Source organism: Sinocyclocheilus grahami, unplaced genomic scaffold (genome assembly GCF_001515645.1).
Source record: "Sinocyclocheilus grahami isolate Dianchi unplaced genomic scaffold, SAMN03320097.WGS_v1.1 scaffold689.1, whole genome shotgun sequence".
In the NCBI taxonomy this organism is placed as follows: domain Eukaryota; kingdom Metazoa; phylum Chordata; class Actinopteri; order Cypriniformes; family Cyprinidae; genus Sinocyclocheilus; species Sinocyclocheilus grahami.
In genome coordinates this window covers 62569-86088 of record NW_015505868.1, presented here as the reverse complement: position 1 = coordinate 86088, position 23520 = coordinate 62569, and the positions used below count along the sequence as shown (strand labels likewise).

Here is a 23520-nt window from a genome sequence, read left to right as displayed (position 1 = left end):
GACTGTTTACTGATCCTGGTAGAGTAGACTACAATGTCGGCTGTTCTGACTCAGATTGTAAGTACGTTTTTTATATTTAAAGAGTTTTTATATTTTATATATTTTATATATTTAAAGCAAGTTTTTTGGGCAGTGTAGAGTAGGGCTTGTTGTTTGTAATTTCTTTGATCACAAATGCAGACATGGTTTATGTTTACGCGGCGCGATGCAACGCGTAAAAAGACAGTATAAGTCATTATAATCCATAATTATGTCCCCACTGGATGCAACAAATGCCTCGTTTATAATGGGTTTTCATGTTTTTGTCTCGTCGCTCCGGCCGGACAGGGCATCACAGTATAGTGAGGGGCGTAACATTTCCGTCTCACGCTTGAGGTATTCGGCCAATCACAACGCACTGGATAGCTGGCCAATCAGAGCACACCTTGCTTTTCAGACCGATGAGCTTTGTAAAAATCAACGCGTTTCAGAAAGGCGGGGCATAGAGCAGAAACAATAATGTACAGTATGTGGAAAATAATGTGTTTATGCAGTTTAAGGTTAAAAAACACATTTCATTACACCAAATACACAAAATAATGTTCTTTTTAGCAGCATCATATGACCCCTTTAAAGGGTTAGAATAGAAATTGTGCTTCAGTAATTTTGTGTAATTATTTTAACACGTTAAAGATTTTTGAACATTAACGTGTTACTCTTGACAGCCCTAATATACAGTCATGTGAAAAAGAAAGGACACCCTCTTGAATTCCTTGGTTTTCCATATCAGGACATGGTAAAAAAATAAAAAAATCCGGTCCTTGGCAGGCAAAATTTGGAAACTAAAACCTCAGATGAACAACAACACATGACGTCACACCATGTCATGACGTATTTAGCAAAAAAAAAGCCAATATGGAAAAGCCATGGGGGACAAAATAAGGACCTATGATCGACCATTTTCAGTAAGATTTACTAAATAGGCTATGAAGTGTTTGTGTGCCTGCTACCTTGCATTGAACTTGAATCATGTTCAACAGATATCTGTTTTAAAGCAGTGGGTGAGAAATTCACTCGATTTAATTAAAGCCTACTTTGATATTCTGTTGACATACATGTTTACAGTGCATAATTTTCAACGTGCTTATTGCTAATGCAGCAAAAATAGACTGGCTGGGCTCTGGATTGCCAAAATAACCAAAAGAGGGTCATTTTAAATCAAGCGTCAAGTGCATTACCATTTTCGCTTGTATTTTGGCTATTAATTTAAGTCAACAGACATTGAATTAAACTAAACACAAATTCTATGTATACATAATTTTTATTGCATGCATTGATATTTATTAAACATTTACTTTCTATTGTGAAATCAACCAAAAAGGATCGAAATGTTCTTAACACATATGCAGGTTTTCATTCTATTTCTTACATTTCATCACATTTTGAGACTGAAATGACCTTGCTATCTAGAAAGTACTATCATTTCAGTAAAAGTCCTGTTATTGCCCTCTTCTTGTGCCTTCTAGTTTTATTAAAGAGAAATTTCTCTAATCTGTATAATATCAAAAGTATTTAAGAGAAGTTTATACTGACCTTGACCTGAAGTCATTATTATAGTGTGGAATTTCCTGCGTTGTTTCACTCTCTGAGGTGTTCTCTCTCCGAACGTCTTTCAGACAGAATGAAACTGCCAGAGCTTCTTGTTGTGATAGTGAAATGTTGAAACAGTCACTATGATCACATGACTGCCTCACATGAAGCTCTCTGAGCCATCCAATTGAATTTTTACAAACACACGAAATAGGCAGTCATTTGAACATTTATGTAATCGTGGATGGTTACAATCTCCTGGACCAGTGTTTTCCTTTGAATAAACAGAATTGTTTAGTCCTATAAGGGATTTGTCTTGATATTTTGCTGCAGTTTAATCACTGTGTTGATTTCAAATGTTAAAGAATCCACAACATACATATGTCCACACCTTGAAATGATTAAGCAAAAAGGGAAAGTTTGTATAGAAATAAGTATTTTTCTGCACACCTTTGCCAAAAAAATCAACTGCCACATGAGAGCACTAGATACATGCACTAGGTTATGTAGTTTAAGCTTTTTTTAATTAACTTGATTTTTTTTTCAATCACTAAATATTGCGTTGCATGTTCTGTACTTTGGTGCATAATAGAATATGTGATGTAATATTAAACCGGAAACTGTGGTTTAAAATATTTAAAAATAAGATGGCAGCAATTTCATTGAATTGGCAGTCATTTGCTGTATCCCAATTCAAAGGCTGCATCCTTCGAAGGTTGTGGTGCGACGAAGGCTGTCCCAATTTGAAGATTCATTCAAATGCAGCCTCAAAATGCACCCTTCATTTCTCAGGCAATGAGCGCCACAACAGATGTACCCTTTGAACCCCAGAATTCAATGCACTGGTACCAACAGGCTTTTTTTATTTTTTATTTTATAATTTATAATCTTTATTATTATAGCGTCTGGACGAACCAGACACACAATTTTTTTAGTTATATTTAACAAATACTCTGTAACACCCCTCAGTCAACAAACCAACTACGAGGGTCTATGGACCCTTCCCTCGAAATGCATCTAGAACAGGCCTCTGGTTCCATGGCAACCAATGCTGATATCACTGGTTTTATTGCCCAAAGGAATGCGGGCAGAGAAACTCACAATTCATTTACCCTTAAGAAAGACACACAATGCCCATAAAAATGGACTCTTCTCTAATTAATTCATAGAAAAACCTTTCTGTGAATGAACACACATCTCCTCAGGACATTGTGTATACCATTACTGTGCTTGAATATTGTCCTTTTGAATTGTATACTGTTTTGTGTGTGTTAATATAACCCCACCGATACCATGTTTGGTCTCTTTGAATTTGTCTTCTGATGATCTAAATGAGCGTTTATATTATATGTGGGTACATAGGCAATATATTAGTGTTCTAAGAGTCTTTAGTATTGTATGTATTATACATGGTAATGCAAATTACCATGCTCTCACACAAAGTGTCATGAAACTCCCCAGTATTTCCAATAGTGCTGGGCGGTATACCAGTTCATACCGAATACTGGTGTTTATTTTTATGATATGTTATGATATGAATTTTTAAAATACCTCAATAACGGTGAATGTCGCTTAAACAATGTTTGGAACGCGACACTGTTTGAAAGGGGTCACTTTTCACTGTTGCACTGTGGTGAGGGAACAGCTGTATGTGTTACTAAGCGTGAAAGCTCAGAAACTGAAGCTGTAGAACTAATAGAACGTGATGACACAGAAGAACTCATCCACAATATCCACACTGACTGCCACAAATATCCAGCGCCCGCTGCCATCAGCTCCCACGTCTCACACACACGTGCGCAACTTTAGCACTAGATTTAGCAACTTTCAGACCCTTTTAGCGGCTTTTTTCATAGAATATTCATACTGACAAACCTAGTGACTTCTTTGGATAAACCTTAGCTATGGTTCAGTTGGAAGATTTCTCCAGTGCTGTTGCGCGAGGTCTGACTTCCCCGGAGAAGTGTTGCCTCTCTCGGTGTGTGTTCTGTGCAGTGAGCGGCAGAGAAGCAGCGACTCCTCAATAAATGAGTACAAAACAGCATTTCCTAGCACCTGTCGCTTACTGATTGTTTGGAATTATAAATATGAGCATAGTTCGTCTATTAATATCACATGCACTTTTTTGTTTGTTGTTTTTAGTTTGTTACTTGGACGCAGGCAGTGCGCTGCATGAGACAAAAAAGTAATCTCTGATGGCACTTCTGCTCAGACATGCTGGGACATTTCTTGGTCATTTTCAAAGGATGGTCAAAAACAGATCTAGATGGATGTTGGGGTTATTAATGGAGAAGCTTCCTGAGAATAATTTGCTCACATTAATGTTTGCAATAATGTGTGATACTGAAGAAGCAACAAGTGACACAAAACGAGAAAGAGATTTGGAAATAAGTGACTAAGCAATATGCAAAAATTGCAATTCACAAGATATTCAAAGTGAATCAACTCTTAATAATTTCCAAAATCGTAATTGATTGGCAGCTTATTTAGCAGCTTTTGCTTCTTCTGTTAATTTGTTTTGTTCTCTCTCCACTCTTTGATCGTCTGCAACACACTTGTGGTTACATCTATTTTTTTAATGTTTCAAATGTTGCAATATGTTTTCAACTTCAAAACATCTTTTCTCGTTCTTTTTGATGATCTCCCTAGTAATTTACAGGATCAGTTCACTGTCATAATCAAACTTAAAAGTTCTGTGAAATTAGAGAACCTGTCCATTGTCGTCTTTCAGTTATAGCATCATCAAATGCTTGCAAATGAAAAAGGTGACAAACAGTTTATGTAGCTGAAAGTTTTAAATGAAAATGGTATATAATATGGAATATTTGGCTAAAAAAAAAAAAAGAGAAAAAAAAAAAAAAAAAAAAAGAATCTGTGAAAACAACGCAGTGAATGCTACTCATATTCAGAATTACAGGTCCATTAGAACAGACCTGGGCTAGTTGTCAAATTCTTTTCTTTTTCTTTTTTTACTTTAGTGACTATTTCTCAGGGTGGGTTTATTTTTAAAGTCAGTTTCTGTATAGACATAAACCATAAAGTCTAGAGAAAGCTATTATTAGCTACTATATTTTCACCGGTACTGTCCTGGAAACAAAAACAGTTAAAATTCAACACAGATTCAATACAGGGGCATGTTGTCACACTGTATGAAGTAATGTGTTAGGCTGATAAATGCCTTTTCTTCTTAAAGCATTTTTACACACATATACACACAAAAACCATTAAAAAAACCCTACAAATGTCATTGTACTTTTGATTTTACTTGTTCAACCTGTATTACAAAATTACAATATTCCCTGTGACAACTAGCCCCAGTCTCCTGTATTTACTACTGAGAAGTAAAACCAGCAGATTAAGTTAATAATGGACAACATTTATGTGTGACCTTTCTGAAGTAAAATCTTCTGAAGGATACTATGTTCCAACCATCCAGTTTGTTTTGCATTCAGTTGGAAACCGTCCATGTCACTGTACTAAATAAAGTGCTGATATGTTCTGATGTGGAAGCCTTATGCCCTTCTGTGCATACAAGTTTCATAGGTGGCAGTGTTACTACTGATGTTCTGAGCGCTCAATGAGATGGTTGCTTTGAGCGGTGTCATTATTTTTCAGTATTTTCTGAGGTTGTACGTGAGTACTGATGTGCTGAGCTGTATGTGCACACTAGCTGATTGATGTGTGTGTGTTTAATATGAATATAAACAGCCACATGTCCAGGATAACACTGATAAAACTGCTTATGAATTAAATTGTGTCATGTCTTTGCTGCTTATTTTACTGTCGCATACATGATGTTACATTGCAAAACAATGTTTTTCAAACAAATGCAGGACACCATTTGAATATTTCAAGTCAAGTCAAGTCACCTTTATTTATATAGCGCTTTTAACAATACAGATTGTGTCAAAGCAACTGTACAGCATTAATTAGGAAAATAGTGTGTCAATAATGCAAAGTGACAATAGTAAACACTCATTTTTCAATTAAAGGCAGTTTATCATTGAATTCATCAATAACATCAGTTATGAATTTTAAATATAATTGGAAATCACATAAGAACTATTTATTGTCAGCTAATTAGAAAACAGCAAAACTCAATGTCGCAACAATAGACTGTAAATTACATTCTAAATTCTGCCTTTAGAATTTTCTTATAGTATTTCTAAATACAAATGCACTTTAGAGAGAACATGTTAGAGAAAACAGACAATTTAATAGAACATTATAACAAATATGAATATAGTTGCGATGTTATAAAAAGGGACATTGTGGTTTATTATTATTTAACAGAAAATGCTTAAAGTATGCCAATCACTACTATTATTATTATTAGCAATATTGATAACTATTAATAACTATGTATTAATATTTATTAAGCCTGTATACCAAACACATTCAGTACATCTAGCAAACTATTAATGTAATACAAGGTTCAGACACAAGAGGGGAACACGAGCACAGAGAATCTAAATAAAAACATGAAAGAAATGTCATAACAGTTTCAATTGCCTTTTGTTTGTTTTTTTTTTATTGCAAAAAACATATACAATAAGGCAATACAAGATCGTAAGAAGATCCTCAAGAACAGAGCACCAATCCAAATGAAAAAAAAAAAACATGAAGAGAGAAAAGAAAGAAAGAAAAAGAATGACACAATAGGGTCTACTAATAATTTAAATTTCTGCAATAAACCAAACAGTCTCCTTCCAGATTTACATTTGAACATTCTTACAGATTTACAGTACATCCAAAATTCCTTTTGAAAAACAAAAAACAATGGCTTTGTTTTAAGGCACTTACATTTATGAATATAACATTTACCCAAAATGAAAATATTATTCAGTACAACTTGAGTATGTACATTTTCCGTTATTAGACCAAAAATTATATAATTTTTAGAACATTGAGAAGACAGCTTCATTGAAACTTTAAGCCACTTGACTGTATCAGACCAAAAGGCTCTACTGAATGAACAGTCAAAGAATAAATATACAGTCGTTTCAATGTCAGCATCACAAAAGGTACAATTATTGTGATCAATATTAAATCTATATCTAAGAAACTCTAAAGATGGGTAGATATCATTAAAAATTTTAAAGTGTACTTCCTTGGCTTTGGGGGGCAAGGGAAAGGAGAGATAACATGGTTCTTAATTTAAAAATAGAGCTCTTGGGAAAAAGATAATTCACGTTATTTCGACTAGCTTGATTTGGAAATTTATCTTGGGTCAATAAAGTCCTTATTAATTTATTTAATTTATTATTAATTTATGAAAGTTCCATTCATACAGTCAAAGTCTGTGGCCTGCAACCCCCCTTCTTTGTAATCCTTCACTAGTGTCCCTGTTTTAACATAATGAACTTTTCTCTTCCAAATGTAATTAAAATTCATCTGATTAATTAACTTAATTTTCTTATTAGAAATGGGAAGGGATCCTGCAGGATAAATGCATCTAGACAGAGATTCCACTTTTGTCAATAAAATTCTTCTAAATATAAAAATGTCTCTCTGCATCCATCTGTCCATTCTGGCCTTACATTCATCAATTCTATTAGATATATTAAGTGATTCACTTAGTTCTTTATCTTTAGTAAGTAGAATACCAAGATATTTGATCCTAGATTTAACTGGTACATTGAAAGAATCTCAGCTCACACAAATTTGCAATGTCATTATTTCACATTTACTTAAATTAAGACATAAGCCCGAGGCACTAGAAAAGTTATTAATAATTTGGAGAGTTTTTGGAACCTGATCAGTGTAGCGTCTAGCTCAACCAGACACACAAATTTTTTAGTTATATTTAACAAATACTCTGTAACACCCCTCAGTCAACAAACCAACTACGAGGGTCTATGGACCCTTCCCTCGAAATGCATCTAGAACAGGCCTCTGGTTCCATGGCAACCAATGCTGATATCACTGGTTTTATTGCCCAAAGGAATGCGGGCAGAGAAACTCACAATTCATTTACCCTTAAGAAAGACACACAATGCCCATAAAAATGGACTCTTCTCTAATTAATTCATAGAAAAACCTTTCTGTGAATGAACACACATCTCCTCAGGACATTGTGTATACCATTACTGTGCTTGAATATTGTCCTTTTGAATTGTATACTGTTTTGTGTGTGTTAATATAACCCCACCGATACCATGTTTGGTCTCTTTGAATTTGTCTTCTGATGATCTAAATGAGCGTTTATATTATATGTGGGTACATAGGCAATATATTAGTGTTCTAAGAGTCTTTAGTATTGTATGTATTATACATGGTAATGCAAATTACCATGCTCTCACACAAAGTGTCATGAAACTCCCCAGTATTTCCAATAGTGCTGGGCGGTATACCAGTTCATACCGAATACTGGTGTTTATTTTTATGATATGTTATGATATGAATTTTTAAAATACCTCAATAACGGTGAATGTCGCTTAAACAATGTTTGGAACGCGACACTGTTTGAAAGGGGTCACTTTTCACTGTTGCACTGTGGTGAGGGAACAGCTGTATGTGTTACTAAGCGTGAAAGTTCAGAAACTGAAGCTGTAGAACTAATAGAACGTGATGACACAGAAGAACTCATCCACAATATCCACACTGACTGCCACAAATATCCAGCGCCCGCTGCCATCAGCTCCCACGTCTCACACACACGTGCGCAACTTTAGCACTAGATTTAGCAACTTTCAGACCCTTTTACGTGAGGTCTGAGTTTCCCGGAGAAGTGTCGCCTCTCTCGGCGTCTGTTCTGCGCAGCCGACTGCTCAATAAATGAGGACAAAACAGCGTTTCCAAGCACCTGTCGCTTACTGATTGTTTGGAATTATAAATATGAGCGTAGTTCGTCTGTTAATATCACATGCACTTTTTTGTTTGTTGTTAGTCTGTCTTGTATCACACTTGAGGTTGTTCATTGTTTGCTAATAACTGGAGTCCATAATGATGCAGATTTATGTTACATGCTCTGTGTAGTATTGTACAGTAAGAAAGTTATTTTCCTTAACCAGGAAATTAACGTTCTTAGAATTGACAGACAGTTGACACTGAGAGGTCAAGTAAATACTTACAGCGGATCTAAATATTTATAATTAATTATAACTAGATATAATTAATTATTCATATTTCCCCTTTGAGCTGATTCGCTACATTATGTACCTTTATTATGCACATAAATGGACCATGGTGAACATATTTAGACAGGTTTAGAACCCTGTTTTAGGCAATATTGAATATAACTTTAAAAAAAAACTCCAGTACAAATGTTACTGCTGCTCGTCAATGGCAGCTGTCACAGTTGCTAGGTGACAAGAACAGTCCTCAGTAGACCGGCTCATTTAACAACGCTCAGTCCAAACTTTGCGGCGTTTGAAGGATGCAGCCTTTAAATTGTTACACAGCTATTGGATATGCTGACCAATATTAAGAACTACAGAAACGAATTTCTGATAATCAAATGTTGCCGCACCGATGACAACTGCCAAGTTTGTTGCAAAGTGCAGAGAGAGAAAAAACATTAACATAAAAGTGAAAGTAAGTAAAAAAAAATTTATACCTTTTTCATTCATGCGTTATGATGTACTTTTGTTCCAAAGTTGAATTAAGAGAATCAGCTGTAATGTCAGTCATGTGTTACATTTAAATTTAAGTTTACATTACATTTACATTTAGTCATTCAGCAGACCCTTTTATCCAAAGCAACTTACAAATGAGGACAAATAATTATTTTAAATAATAATAATAAAGTGCATGGAATATAAATAGAAGAGAGAAAGAGGGTCAATTATTATTATTTTTTTTATTATTTTTAAATTGATAAAAAGAAAACAAGTAGATAGAAAAAATAGAGAATGCTAGTATTAGAGGGCCAATATTTTATTAAATTTTTTTTATAAAAAAAGAAAAAGAATAGAGAATGCTAGTGTTTGAGGGTCAAGTGTAGATGGAAGAGATGTATGTATCTTTAGCCATTTCTTGAAGACGTCTAAAGACTTCCACCAGCAGGGAACAGTAAAGGTAAAAGTCTGAGAGAGTGATTTTGTACCTTTTTGTGACGACACTATAATGTGGCGTTTGCTTGTAGAATGCAAGCTTCTGGAGGGCACATAAGTCTGAAGTAGTGAATTTAGGTAAAGGGGTGCAGAGCCAGTGATGGTTTTGTAGGCAAACATCAATGCCTTCAATTTTATGCTATTTTTAGGCTATTGGTAGCCAGTGCAAATTAATGAAGTTTCCATTACTGTTCGCTGCGCGCCTTTAGCAAATCCTGACAGTATTCAGGCGCACACTGTCATTAAATCTGCCGATTGTTTTCTTATTCACACCAGATTTGAATTTCTTATTTAAGCAAATTGCATGTTTTTCACACGTGTGCAAAAGTTTTCTATAATTGCCATAATAAATGCACATGGCTTGCTGATTAGATCTGATGAGTTGATTCTTTGTGAAATTGTCATACTTTTAACTTCCTTGCATCATGTGAGCCATTACGTGAAAAATTATGATCCATTAAAATATCAAAATCTGTCAGACATAGATGCATATTCCTTTAATATCTATGACATTAAATGTTTGTGCTGTCTACTAAATTGGAAAATTACTTACCATGTTAATAAAACTGAAATACATACAAATGTGTGTACTACAGTTTTGAAGCATGAATTAAAGTTGACCTATTATGCCCCTTTCTACAATATGTAATATAAATCTCCCCAGAATGAGTCTGTGAAGTTTCAGCTCAAAATACCCCACATATCAATTATTATATCATTTTGAAAATGCCTATTTTGACAGGAAGCAAAAACAAGCTGTTTTTGTGCCTGTATCTTTAAATGCAAATGAGCCGCTGCTCCCCACTCCCTTTTCCACAATAGGGCTGTGCCTTTACAGCTCATATGTTATATGTAAAAAAAAAAAAACAACAACCTCTGTTTGGTTTTGATTATCATGTCTATCACACTGAAATCAAGCGTTTTAATATTAGTTTAAACTTCTGTTTTCTGAGCACACAATTCCGAAGCACACGCACAGAAAGTGGAGGTCCTTTTGCACTTGCATCTCCTCCTGTTTGAGCCCTTTTTCAGTTGCTGATTCTCATGCTCTTGAAACTGCTTCTCCTTCTGTTTGAGCACCTTTTGCAGCTGCTCCTTCCTTGTGTTTGAGCTCTTTTGTCAGTTGCTGATTCTCCTCTTGATTTTGCAGCGATTCCATCTGTTTGAGCTCATTTTAGTGTTGTTGATTTTCCTGCCTTTGCTTTTGCTGCCGCTTCTCCCTTCTGTTTGAGGCCATTTGTCAGTTGCTGTGTCTCCTGCTTTTGCAGCTGCTCCCCCCTCTGATTGAGCTCACTTGTGAGTTGAAGTGTGTCCTGCTTTTGCAGCTGCTTTTACTTCTGTTTGAGCTCCTTTTCCAGTTGCTGATTCTCCTCCTGTTGCTTTTGCAGCTGCTCCTTTTGTTTGAGCTTCTTTTCCAGTTTCTGATTCTCCTCCTCTTGCTTTTGCAGTTGCTCCTCCTGTCTGAGCTCCTTTTCCAGTTGCTGATTCTCCTCCTGTTGCTTTTGCAGCTGCTCCTTTTGTTTGAGCTTCTTTTCCAGTTTCTGATTCTCCTCCTCTTGCTTTTGCAGTTGCTCCTCCTGTCTGAGCTCCTTTTCCAGTTGCTGATTCTCCTCCTGTTGCTTTTGCAGCTGCTCCTTTTGTTTGAGCTTCTTTTCCAGTTTCTGATTCTCCTCCTCTTGCTTTTGCAGTTGCTCCTCCTGTCTGAGCTCCTTTTCCAGTTGCTGATTCTCCTCCTGTTGCTTTTGCAGCTGCTCCTTTTGTTTGAGCTTCTTTTCCAGTTTCTGATTCTCCTCCTCTTGCTTTTGCAGTTGCTCCTCCTGTCTGAGCTCCTTTTCCAGTTGCTGATTCTCCTCCTGTTGCTTTTGCAGCTGCTCCTTTTGTTTGAGCTTCTTTTCCAGTTTCTGATTCTCCTCCTCTTGCTTTTGCAGTTGCTCCTCCTGTCTGAGCTCCTTTTCCAGTTGCTGATTCTCCTCCTGTTGCTTTTGCAGCTGCTCCTTTTGTTTGAGCTTCTTTTCCAGTTTCTGAATTTCCTCCTGTTGCTTTTGCAGCTGCTCTTTCTATTTGAGCTCCTTTTCCAGTTTCTGATTCTCCTCCTCTTGCTTTTGCTGCTGCTCCTTCTATTTGAGCTCCTTTTCCAGTTGCTGTCTCCTGCTTTTGCAGTTGCTCCTCCTTCTGTTTGAGCTCCTTCTCCAGTTTCTGATTCTCCTCCTCTTGCTTTTGTTGCTGCTCCTCCTTTTGTTTGAGCTTCTTTTCCAGTTTGTGATTCTCCTCCTCTTGCTTTTGCTGCTGCTCCTCCTTTTGCTTGAGCTTCTTTTCCAGTTTCTGATTCTCCACCTCTTGCTTTTGCAGCTGCTCCTCCTTCTGTTTGAGCTCCTTTTGCAACTGCACTTCCTTCTGTTTGAGCTCATTTGTCAGTTGCTGTTTCTCCTCCTCTTGCTTTTGCAGCTGCTCCTCCTTCTGTTTGAGCTCCTTTTGCAACTGCACTTCCTTCTGTTTGAGCTCATTTGTCAGTTGCTGTGTTTCCTCTTGCTTCTGCAGCTGCTCCTCCTTCTGTTTGAGCTCATTTGTCAGTTGCTGTTTCTCCTCCTCTTGCTTTTGCAGCTGCTCCTCCTTATGTTTGAGCTCATTTGTCAGTTGCTGTTTCTCCTCCTCTTGCTTTTGCAGCTGCTCCTCCTTATGTTTGAGCTCATTTGTCAGTTGCTGTTTCTCCTCCTCTTGCTTTTGCAGCTGCTCCTCCTTCTGTTTGAGCTCATTTGTCAGTTGCTGATTCTCCTCCTCACACTTTTGCAACTCCTGTTTCACATGCCATGTTTCTAGTAATATACCTCCAATCAATGCAATAGCACACACAGTATATGCAAACTTTCTCAGGTTAATTTTGTCCTTCCCTGTTATTTCTGTTTTAGTTGTTTTAAACATATCAGGTTTGTAATGCTTTATTCCATGTTCCCTCATTATTCCATTGATCTTTTGAAGCAGTTTTGTAACTTGTTGATTGTTTCTATCTTCATTGTTAAACGAATGGTATTTGCCACCACAACTATCAACTAATTTTGGTAAATAGTGGCTTTTCCTGATGTACGCCTCTAAAGATTTACCCTTCAGCAGATCAGTGTGAGTAAACAGAATCATGGTATGAATCAAAGCCTCTTTTCCAAAGTTCTCCTGAATCCATTGCACTGAGTTCCTCTCTTCTTCTGTGAATCTAACCCCCAGTTTGATCACCAGCAGGAACACATGAGGACCAGGAGCAGACATCTCTACACACCTCTCTATTTCAGCCTTTACTTGCTCTTTTGTGATAGATGCATTGAATAGTCCTGGAGTGTCAAATACAACAATGTTCTTCCCATCCACATATCCTTCCTGTTTCTCACATATTTTACTGGTCTCTTTAAATGCATTTTTGCCCAAGATTGTGTTTCCTGTTGCAGTTTTTCCTGCCCCAGTTTTACCCAGTAGAATAATCCTTAGATCACCTTACAAAAAAAAAAACATTAAAATCAGACACAAACAAATATTCAGTCATTTAAGAATATATAGAATTTTTCAGTTAAATGACTGGAGGAAAACAAAACTAACAAAACGTTTTTTTTACATGATTTTATATATTGCATCTTAATCCTCTCTTGCCTAATGTATTAACACTGAGTTGTCCTTTCTACAGTGATATAAAGCTTAACCAAAATATTCATAACAAAATTTTTTTTTTTAAATTCATTTTGCTCTCATCTGTATCAGATGGGGCTGGTGGCCATCCATCCGACCACCAGAGAAGGAACCCTCTACTGAATACTGACTGTTTGCTTTTTCTTTGGTTACTTCCTGTTTGACACCATATTTAAACCATGCTGGTTTAGTTTCTCACTGCGAAGTATTGCCAGTTTCACTGCCTTACCAAGCGTTCTTTTCCCATTGTGTTTTGCTCTATTGTTATGACCATTGTGCTTGCCTTTTGACCACCGCCTTTTGGATTATTGTTTTTGCCTTGTTGGACTGATTTCCCCTGTTTGATATACGCCTGTCCTCACGACTACAGAACTGCCTTGTGATTTGGATTTGTTGCTGAGTGTTAGTGAACTTCCCACATTTGGATCTAACACTGCATCCATGTCGTCGCCTATGGCTCCCTCACAGAATAATTCGTCAAACATCGATCCAGCGGAAGTTTCTCAGTTACAAGCGGCATTCGCCTATCAGAGTGAAATGCTATCGGGATATCAGGAACAACTGATGCATCTGAGAAATGCTAACAACAGCCTTACTCAATACATCTGCTCTCTTCCCGCTCCTCAAAGCTCTCTGGTAAGACTCGCTTTACCTGACAAGTTTGATGGCTCACCAGAACTATGTCGAGGGTTCATTTGCCAATGCAAGATCTTTTTCGTTAGTCAACCTGAGACTTATAATCAAGATTCCAAGAAATGCCTAATATCATTGTTGACTGGACGAGCTTTAGATTGGACATTAGGCTTGCCACGATAGACATGTTTTCGGTTATACCGGTTATGCCGCAACACCGGTTATGTCATTTGCCTACCGCGGCACCGCACCCCACCATCGCTTAGATTTTTTTATAGTAACAAAAATAATTGAGCCTAGTTCCGTTAGAGGACAGACACATTTAAAAACTAAACACTCAATGCAGCGTGCCGAACCGTGCATGAACAACAGTGCACCACAGAGCAGGAGCCAGATTTGATTTATCACGTGAGGAGAGTGAGTCGAGCTGACAGACAAGAGTGAGGTGAGAAAGACAAGACGATGGCAGAAGATTGTTTAGAAAGGAAATGCAAAGGCGCCTGTTTGGCAATATTTTAGATTTTGAAAAGCCTATTGACTGGAAGTTTTTTTTTAAACATTTGTTTCTTATTTATTTGGTTCCACAGTGTTTGCTGATTACTTTATTTAAACTTTGTGTATTTTATTTATTTTATTTTACATCAAGGTATATATGCCGTGCCTCCAATCTTTCTTTTTCGTTTTGCTAATAAACGTTCTATGTTTCTTATTTATTTGGTTCCACAGTGTTTGCTGATTACTTTATTTAAACTTTGTGTATTTTATTTATTTTATTTTACATCAAGGTATATATGCCGTGCCTCCAATCTTTCTTTTTCGTTTTGCTAATAAACGTTCTATGTTTCTTATTTATTTGGTTCCACAGTGTTTGCTGATTACTTTATTTAAACTTTGTGTATTTTATTTATTTTATTTTACATCAAGGTATATATGCCGTGCCTCCAATCTTTCTTTTTCGTTTTGCTAATAAACGTTCTATGTTTCTTATTTATTTGGTTCCACAGTGTTTGCTGATTTTCAGTTTTATATACCTACTTAAACTTTGCGTAGCCTAAGTAGTTTATTTTATTAGGCATACATGGTGTATTTTTATTCGTTTTGTTAACAAAAGTTCTGAGTTTGATGTTGTTGTTGCTTGAATCGAATCAACGCCGAATTGCAGCTAATTTGAAAGTGAAAGTAAAATGCGCACGGCACTTTTACAAGCCATTTGAAAGCGAAGAAAAGAGGGAAACTCAAATGAACTAACCCCCCCCACCGGGTGATACCGGTATTACCGGTATTACCGGTGTTGTCACACGTCGATTAACCGGTGGGAAAATGTCCTCACCGTCACAATCCTATTGGGCATCTGCTATCTGGGAGAGAGTGACGTACGCATACAATCTTCATTCGAGCATTTCATTTCCCAACTCCACAAAGTTTTTGAATATCCTGAGGGGGGACAGGATATTTCTGATCAATTAATGGATCTCAAGCAGGGAAATCACACTGCGGCTGACTATGGGATTGAATTCAGAATGCTTGCCGCTCAAAGCGGGTGGAACGAGATTGTCCTCAAGGCTGTATTCAGGAGAGGACTTGATGTGAAATTACAAGCGGAGGTGGCATGTAAGGCTGTGGATTTTTCCTTGAATGAGTTAATCACTCTGACCATTAATATTGATAATCTGATGTGCAATGCCCCTTGCTTACGCAGATCTGTGTCTGCCAGCTATGAACAAGCCCAGACACGTTCTGACTCTCCTGAACCGATTCAGTTTGCTTCGACTCGCATATCCTCCGAGGAAAGAAATCGGCGTCAGCAAGAGAACCTGTGCTCTTACTCTGGAGGGGAGAATCACAATAATGCCATCTGCCCACACAAGACCAAGAGAATCCCTCCAACTCATCACAGTGTGAGTACAGTCAAACTTCTTTCTCCTTCACGACCCAGTTTTCTTCTGGAATATGAACTCACCTATGATACTGCTGTTCAATGCAGTTTCAGCATTAGTGGATTCTGGATCTGCATTTAATATCATCAACCAAGAATTGACTGACAAACTCAAGATCCCCACATCTCCATGTGTACCTGCTATCAACATAACAGCCATAGACAACGGACCCATTGGCTCTGGAATTACTGCTACAACTCTACCCGTTACTCTTCATATTGGATTGGATTGTTCCAGAAAGAAACCATCACCCTTCTATGTGGTCCCATCATGCAAGTTCCAGGTCATTCTGGGCCACACATGGCTAGCGATTCACGATCCCATCATTACTTGAAACCAAGGTGAACTTGCTCATTGGTCAACATATTGTTAAAACAACTGCCTAACAAACACCCTGTCATGTCCGTCTCTCAACCAGCATAGAGAGCCCCAAAACCAGAACCCAAACTAGTCTACCAACTGTTTATGCCGAATTCGTTGAGGTGTTCAGCAAAGCCAAAGCCACATAACTACCTCCACATCGACCCTGGGACTTGCGCGATTGATCTTTTACCCAACATGTACCCTCCTAAGAATAAAGGATACCCTCTGAGACCCAGGCCATGGAAACGTACATCGAAGAAGCCCTTGCTTCAGGTTACATTTGGCCTTCCACATTACCTGCCGCTGCTGGATTCTTTTTTGTCGAAAAACTATTGGGGATTGAACAATGTCACGGTCAAGTACAGATATCCTTTACCATTAGTTCCATCTGCCTTGGAGCAGCTACGAGAAGCCAGAGTTTACTCCAAGCTCGACCTCAGGAGTGCTTATAACTTAACTCGTATCCGAGAGGGAGATGAATGGAAAACCGCCTTCCTAACCACTAGAGGGCACTATGAATATCTTGTAATGCCGTATAGGCTTGCCAACTCACCAGCTGTTTTCCAGTCCTTTATCAATGAAATCTTCCGTGACCTGAACAAGCGTGTCGTCGCCTATATTGACGACATACTAATCTACTCTCCCAACCTGGAACAACACATCAAGGATGTCAAGACCGTTCTGTCACACCTGCAACAACATCAACTGTATACCAAACTAGAGAAATGTGAATTCCACATTCATAAAACAACATTCCTAGGATACATTGTCAGCCACTAAGGAGTTGAAATTGACAATTCAAAGGTTCAAGCAGACACAGAATGTCCTCTTAACAAAATAGTAATTTGCCAACTTTTACCGCCGATTCATCTGCAACTACAGTTTGATCTTAGCCCCCTAACTTCGTTACTAAAAGGCAAACCCACGAAACTCATGTGGAGTCCAGAGACAGTCAAGTTGTGGAAGTCGTGGCCTAATGGTTAGAGAGTCGGACTCGTAACCCAAAAGTTGCGGGTTCGAGTCTCGTACCGGCAGGGATTGTAGGTGGCGGGAGTGAATGTACAGCGCTCTCTCCCACCTTCAATAACACGGCTGAGGTGCCCTTGAGCAAGGCACCAAACCCCCAGCAAAAATGGCTGCCCACTGCTCCGGGTGTGTGATCACTGTGTGTGTGTGTGTTCACTGCTGTGTGTGCGCACTTTGGATAGGATAAATGCAGAGCACTAATTCGGAGTATGGGTCGCCACATGTCACGTCACTTTCAAAGCTTTTGAAAATCTCAAGACCAGTTTTACCACAGCCCCCATTCTAAAACATCCAGATTTCTAACTACCCTTCGTGGTGGAAGTGGATGCCTCAGACTGTGGTATAGGTGCGGTACTCTCACAATGACATGGCAGTCCCGGCAAGCTACATCCATGTGCCTTCTTCTCGCGCAAACTGACAGCTGCAGAAAGGAATTATGATATGGGCAATAAAGAGCTTCTCTCAATGAAGGCAGCATTAGAGGAGTGGTGTCATTGGCTTGAGGGAGCCGTTCATCCATTATTTTATCAATTTTTATCCATAGATTTTATTACAGACTTACCTAACTCCAACGTTTACGCAGCCATCCTAGTAATTGTTGATCGCTTTTTGAAGGCTTGCAGACTGGTACCACTAAAGGGTCTACCCACTGCCATAATCTACCTTCTACTCTTAATCTACTTCCAGGGTGTGGCAGACTTTCTGTAAACAGCTGGACATCAATGTCAGTCTGACCTCTGGATATCATCCCGAGTAAAATGGTCAAGTAGAAAGATTGAATCAAGAAATTGGACGCTACCTCAGGTCTTATTGCAGTCAAGAACAGGACAAATGGAACAACTTCCTCCCATGGGCAGAACGCTCAGAACTCCCTCACCCATTCATCCACAGGTCTAACCCCTTTCCAGTGTGTTCTAGGCTACCAACCCCCTATGTTTCCTTGGTCAGGAGAACCTTCCATGGTGCCGTCGGTGGATGACTAGATCAAGCACAGCGAATGGGTGTGGGACAGCGCTCATGTGAGGCTTCAGAGAGCAGTAAGATCCTTCTTCTTTGGTTACTTCCTGTTTGACACCATACTTAAACCATGCTGGTTTAGTTTCTCACTGCAAAGTATTGCCAATTTCAATGCCTTACCAAGCATTCTTTTCCCATTGTGTTTTGCTCTATTGTTATGACCATTGTGGTTGTCTTTTGGATTACTGTTTTTGCCTTGTTTGCCCTGTTGGACTGATTTCCCGATTGTTTGATATACGCCTGTCTTCTCGACTACGGAACTGCCTTGTGATTTGGATTTGTTGCTGAGTGTTAATAAACTTCCCGCATTTCGATCTAACACTGCCTCCATGTCGTCGCCTATGGCTCCCTCACATCATCATTTTATTAAAATTGTGGCTAAAATCAATTTTGATCAACTTTTACTGGTTTGTGCTTTAAGTTTCCTGTATTATTGTAAAAATGTGTTTCTTTATATAGGACTCCCAGACATTTTCTCTCAGTGGGCTGAAAACACTGATCTGATCTTACACATTTGGTTTGTAGCAAGCACATATGCAGTTATTACAATATATTGTACATGTATATGAATTGTGTTAGTTTACTTACAACTGTTGAAAAAAAAAATACAAATAATTTCTTGTTGATGCCAATTCCACCATCCCCACCCCAATCCAATTTGTGTGCTTGCTAAAGTATAATATCTGCTCAATATGTTGTTTATTTTTTATTCTGCATATATTCAAAGATTTCCTAAAATGTTGTCAATGTTGACTTGAGAGTATAATCAAGAAAAAAAAATTGTTTGCCATAGTTAAGTTTGACAAGTACATAGTGAGAAGACATTTTTCTTCTAAAATGGTTTAAATGTTTAAACAAACTGACCTTTTCCTGAAGTCATTATTACTGTGTGGAATTTCCTGTGTTGATTCACTCAGGTGTTCTCTCTCGGAATGTCTTTCAGACAGAATGAAACTGCCAGAGCTTCTTGTTGTGATAGTGAAAGTCCTTTTGTTGAATCAGTCACAATGATCATGTGACTGCCTCTCTCAGGTCTTTGTAAACTCCCACTTGAAGACACTATATACCAGCACTGAGCAAAAGAGATCGGAGGTCTGATTGGTGTATGTAGTTTGTGCTCCTTTGAACCAAACTATATTTAAAGTAATTAATACATTGTTCACATGTTCACTTTACATTCAGATGAACTTTGTAGTTTGCTAATACTCCTAACTTATCAATAAAAGGTTTACAATTTAAACTTAATAATATTAGCAAATATAAATATTAAATTTATATTATTCATATATAGCAATAATACATAAATTGTTCAGTTAATATATAATGAACATATTCCATAGGCTGAAAATGTTGATAATGGTATATGGTTAACTAATGAAAAATGAACATACAGTAGGTACCCCTTTTCATGTTACACAAGTTATATTATAAGAAGTTATATATATATATATATATTCTTCGTAAAACTTAAAATGTAGGATTAAATTTAGTTCATAAATGAATATCATTTAGGTAACACATAATAATAACGTAATATAATGCTTTGCAGATCATTAGTTAATATAAATTCACATAGCTAGAAATATGAGATAATATGCTTGTTAAACATTATCTAATGATTTACAGATCACTGTTTCATTTAAATAATCATGCGTACAAATGTCATTCAATTTTAAATTCATGTGATCATGCACTTCTTGAAAATCTTCAAATAATTTTAACAGATGTTATACACTGATTTAAAGCTTTTGTTAATGCACAACACTTATGCTGCTATTGAGGTGTGATACGGGTAAGTTTAAAGACAGGTTTGGTGGTATGGGTAGGTTTAAGGGTTAGTTAAGGGGTCAACAGTGTAAAGTAGATTACTATAAGGGAACACGGTTCAATCTGTTTATATTATTGTTTTGATAAGTTAACAAGCATTTTCTTGAAAAATAGATTTGTTTTCTTCTGTTTATGTATGAGTAAAGGAATATCTGTTTAATGATATACAGTAGTATACTAATATAAGTGTTGAGGCAATAAAAACATGTTTTGCACCACAATGTGCGTGATTTCTTTAGCAAACATTTAGAAAAGCTTAACTAACCACTCTTTACACAAACGTTGTTACATTAGCTAAAAGTCCAATGCCCATAAAGATACTAAAAGATTAGTAAACATTTGTAAACATTTACAAATTATGAATAGTTTCAACTAGACTGGGTACTGCAAAAACATGAACAAATGATTAATAAATGATTAGTTAAAGGGGTCATATGATGCTGCTAAAAAGAACATTATTTTGTGTATTTGGTGTAAAAATAGGGTGCATTCAGGACCTTTGGGACACTTTTTGCCATCGAGATGACTGCTCATAAAGTTACTAATGATTAGTAAACATTTATAAATATTTGCAAATGATGAAGGGTTTCCACTTTAGATTGGGTACTGCAAAAACATGAACAAATAATGAATAATTGATTTGTTAAAATGTGTAAATAGTAGAAGTCTACACAACACATGTAGACCAAATATGTGGCCTTTACAGGCTGTGATTATTTATTTATTTTTCCCCACAGCATTTTAAATGTTAAAAAGAGCATTTGGTTATATATGAAAAGTACATTAACAAGTAAGCTTGTAATTATTGTATAATTTCTGTTAAATAGTGTATTTTTTTAAAAGTGCATGATCGTATGAATCGAAAGAAATTTGTAAGCATTAACTAATGATCCGTTAAGCATTATATAATGTTTGTTAATGATTTATTAATGAAGCTTTGAATCATTGTAAACCATCTGTCAAAATAATTTGAAGATTTTTAAAAGGTACATGATCATATGAATTGAAAGTTTAATGACATTTGTAAGCATTTCAAATTACATTAAATAATGATCTGTTAATCATTATGTAATGTTTAATAAGTACATTAGTAAGCATTAACAAGCATGTTATCTCACATTTCTAGCTATGTGAATTTATATTTACTAATGATCTGTTAAGCATTATATAATGTTTGTTAATGATTTATTAATGAAAGTTATTATAAAGTGTTACCATCGTTTATTATTATATAACAAAGTTTTGTTGGACTGATTTAAACAGGTTATTTTAGTGTATGTCGGTTTGAATGCAAATAAGCAGCTGCCCTCCGCACCCCTTTATGCTGAATCCATGGATACACAAGCAAAAACAATGCAAAACAGCCACAGTTTGTGCCAAAAGCACGCAATACAAGAACAGACATGTGACATCAGTGTATTGAGCACTTTCCTCCTTTTCCCCAGACCAGTAAATAATCAGTAAAACATTTAAACAAACCAGTGATCTACAGTTAAAGTTCCCAGTGCAACAGAGGATGTTCTAGGATTGCGCTCTGCTTGCTTATCTCAAACTCCTTGCAGCCACTCCAGCAGCTCAACGAAAGCTCTACTCATGATGTGCTCTGCCAAATGTGGCTGTTATGTGACAGAAGTTCCCAAAACCAAATCTCTTACCGGTCACATCACATCAGGTGGCTGGCAGGGTCATTCTTAAAGTTTGGTGGATTTTGGACTGAAAAAAAAATAAAAAATTGACAGTATATCAGAAAAAACTGGTCAACCCAGCTTGTTACGTCCATAGGGATGTATAGGCTAAATTTATTTATTTTGAATGATTTATATTAAATTGTATTTTCTGTGTGTGTATCCTGTGTTCTTCTATGTTGCTCTTGCTCCTCCTAGTGTCTGCTTGAAAGGCTCATGAGTGCCACCTGACTCCTGTTCAAGCTCGTTAAGTGGAGTACAAAGGAACCCAGAGAATTCCAGTCCAGGAGAGAGGTTGAGGCTTTCCTTGTTGAGAGACACTTCCATCTTCTTGTCCCAGCACTGTTGTTTCTCTACATAGTGCATTTGTGCTTTGCTTGTAGTGTTAAGGTAAAGCTGTGTAAAAGTGATGGTGAAGTGAAGCATTCAAACACAATTGTATAGGAAAAAGGTTCAACACAATTTATTCTGTGGCCATCTAGTGGTTGTAAAAATGAATAACACCTTCCAAATTGAAAGAAAAAAAGTGAAGTGATGTGTGGCCAAGTATGGTGACCCATACTCAGAATTTGTGCTCTGCACAAGTGAACACACACACAACGTGAACACACACCTGGAGCAGTGGTCAGCCATATTGCTGCGGCACCCGGGGAGCAGTTGGGGGTTCGGTGCCTTGCTCAAGGGTCTCACCTCAGTCGTGGTATTGAAGGTGGAAGAGAGCACTGGCTATTCACTCGCCCCACTGACAATTCCTGCCAGACCTGAGACTCAACTTTTGGGTTACAAGTCCAACTCTCTAACCATTAGGCCACGACTGGCCAAAATTGCTGTGTTCCATTACAGCTGCTGGTTTCAAATCTGGTTCTACAATTGATTCTTTGTTTTATTTGATTGTATATAAATATACAATAATATACGAAGTCATTCATTTGTGTCGGTGTACAGGCACTAAAATAAGTAAAATAAATGAAACATAAATTCACGATTTAAATCCGCGATCTGTCTATTTTAACTCTGCCTCAGTCCTGTTATTTCATAGGCAAAGTTCATTTGAGCTTAATATTTAAATTACAAAAAAAAAAAACAATGCCAACAAATCATAAAGTAATATAATGTAAAGGTAATGGCGCTAAGGTTTGTGTCGTTTGAACCAGATACTGAAGCTGTCATGTGGTTTTCAGACGAACAAAGCTTCAAACGTCATAGATCACATGCTTTTAGCAAAACAAATCAAGCTCCAATGCAATGCTTTGATGTGAAATTATGGGATGATATTAGACTCAATGATTAATAGATGCACGCACAATTATCCATGCACTGCATACATTTTATGCATGTATCTTACTAACCACAAACAAATGCCTTTCAATTAGAGTCTGTGGAATTCAGGATTAAATGATTGTGCAGGGATTTGTACAAATACAGACATGTTTGCCAATAAAAATGTTCTGTTCTGCATTAATATATCATAAATTGCTCATGCAAAAAGGAATCCGTGCATATGTGGATCAGGTGACACGCGTGCATTAATTGACGTCTAGTTCGAGTTGATCTTGTTCGGTTCATTTGGATTTTGAGACTTAATTTTCACAGTTTACAGCATTTCACGTCCCCCACACACACAACTACCAACGAACAAGGTTTCATTCCGCCCTTTTAGCCTTGCGCAATCCACACACATCCACGAGCAGCTGAGACACAGAACATCAGCGACCACTAGATGGCACTAGCCCCAGTCAC

The 23520-nt window shown here is 37.2% G+C and overlaps 2 protein-coding genes across 2 annotated transcripts in view; both read right to left on the bottom strand.

Annotated features, from left to right (window-relative positions):
• LOC107559515 (protein AIG1-like) overlaps positions 1–10782 on the bottom strand; it is a 17886-nt gene extending 7104 nt beyond the window's left edge. The window contains exon 1 of the mRNA XM_016243375.1: positions 10704–10782. Coding sequence (XP_016098861.1) covers positions 10704–10782 — 79 coding nt within the window. The remainder of the gene's footprint in view (positions 1–10703) is intronic.
• Positions 10783–10954: 172 nt separating this feature from the next.
• LOC107559514 (GTPase IMAP family member 7-like) lies at positions 10955–13987 on the bottom strand. Its single transcript, XM_016243374.1, has 3 exons — positions 13945–13987; positions 12541–13102; positions 10955–11564 (listed from the first exon to the last, which is right to left on the bottom strand). Exons 1-3 carry the CDS (start codon positions 13985–13987, stop codon positions 10955–10957), a joined length of 1215 nt encoding a protein of 404 aa, XP_016098860.1.
• Between the last annotated feature and the right edge of the window lie 9533 nt (positions 13988–23520).

What these genes read in the sequence shown, in the direction of transcription:
- LOC107559514 (XM_016243374.1), bottom strand. Translation starts at nt 13,987, where the DNA reads ATGAACCCTCGACATAGTTCTGGTGAGCCATCAAACTTGTCAG. An exon ending in TGAGCCATCAAACTTGTCAG is followed by an intron (nt 13,103 to 13,944) that starts GTAAAGCGAGTC and finishes TTTTTTTGTAAG; the next exon opens with GTGATCTAAGGATTATTCTA. An exon ending in AAGCATTACAAACCTGATAT is followed by an intron (nt 11,565 to 12,540) that starts GTTTAAAACAAC and finishes AAAGGAGCTCAG; the next exon opens with ACAGGAGGAGCAACTGCAAA.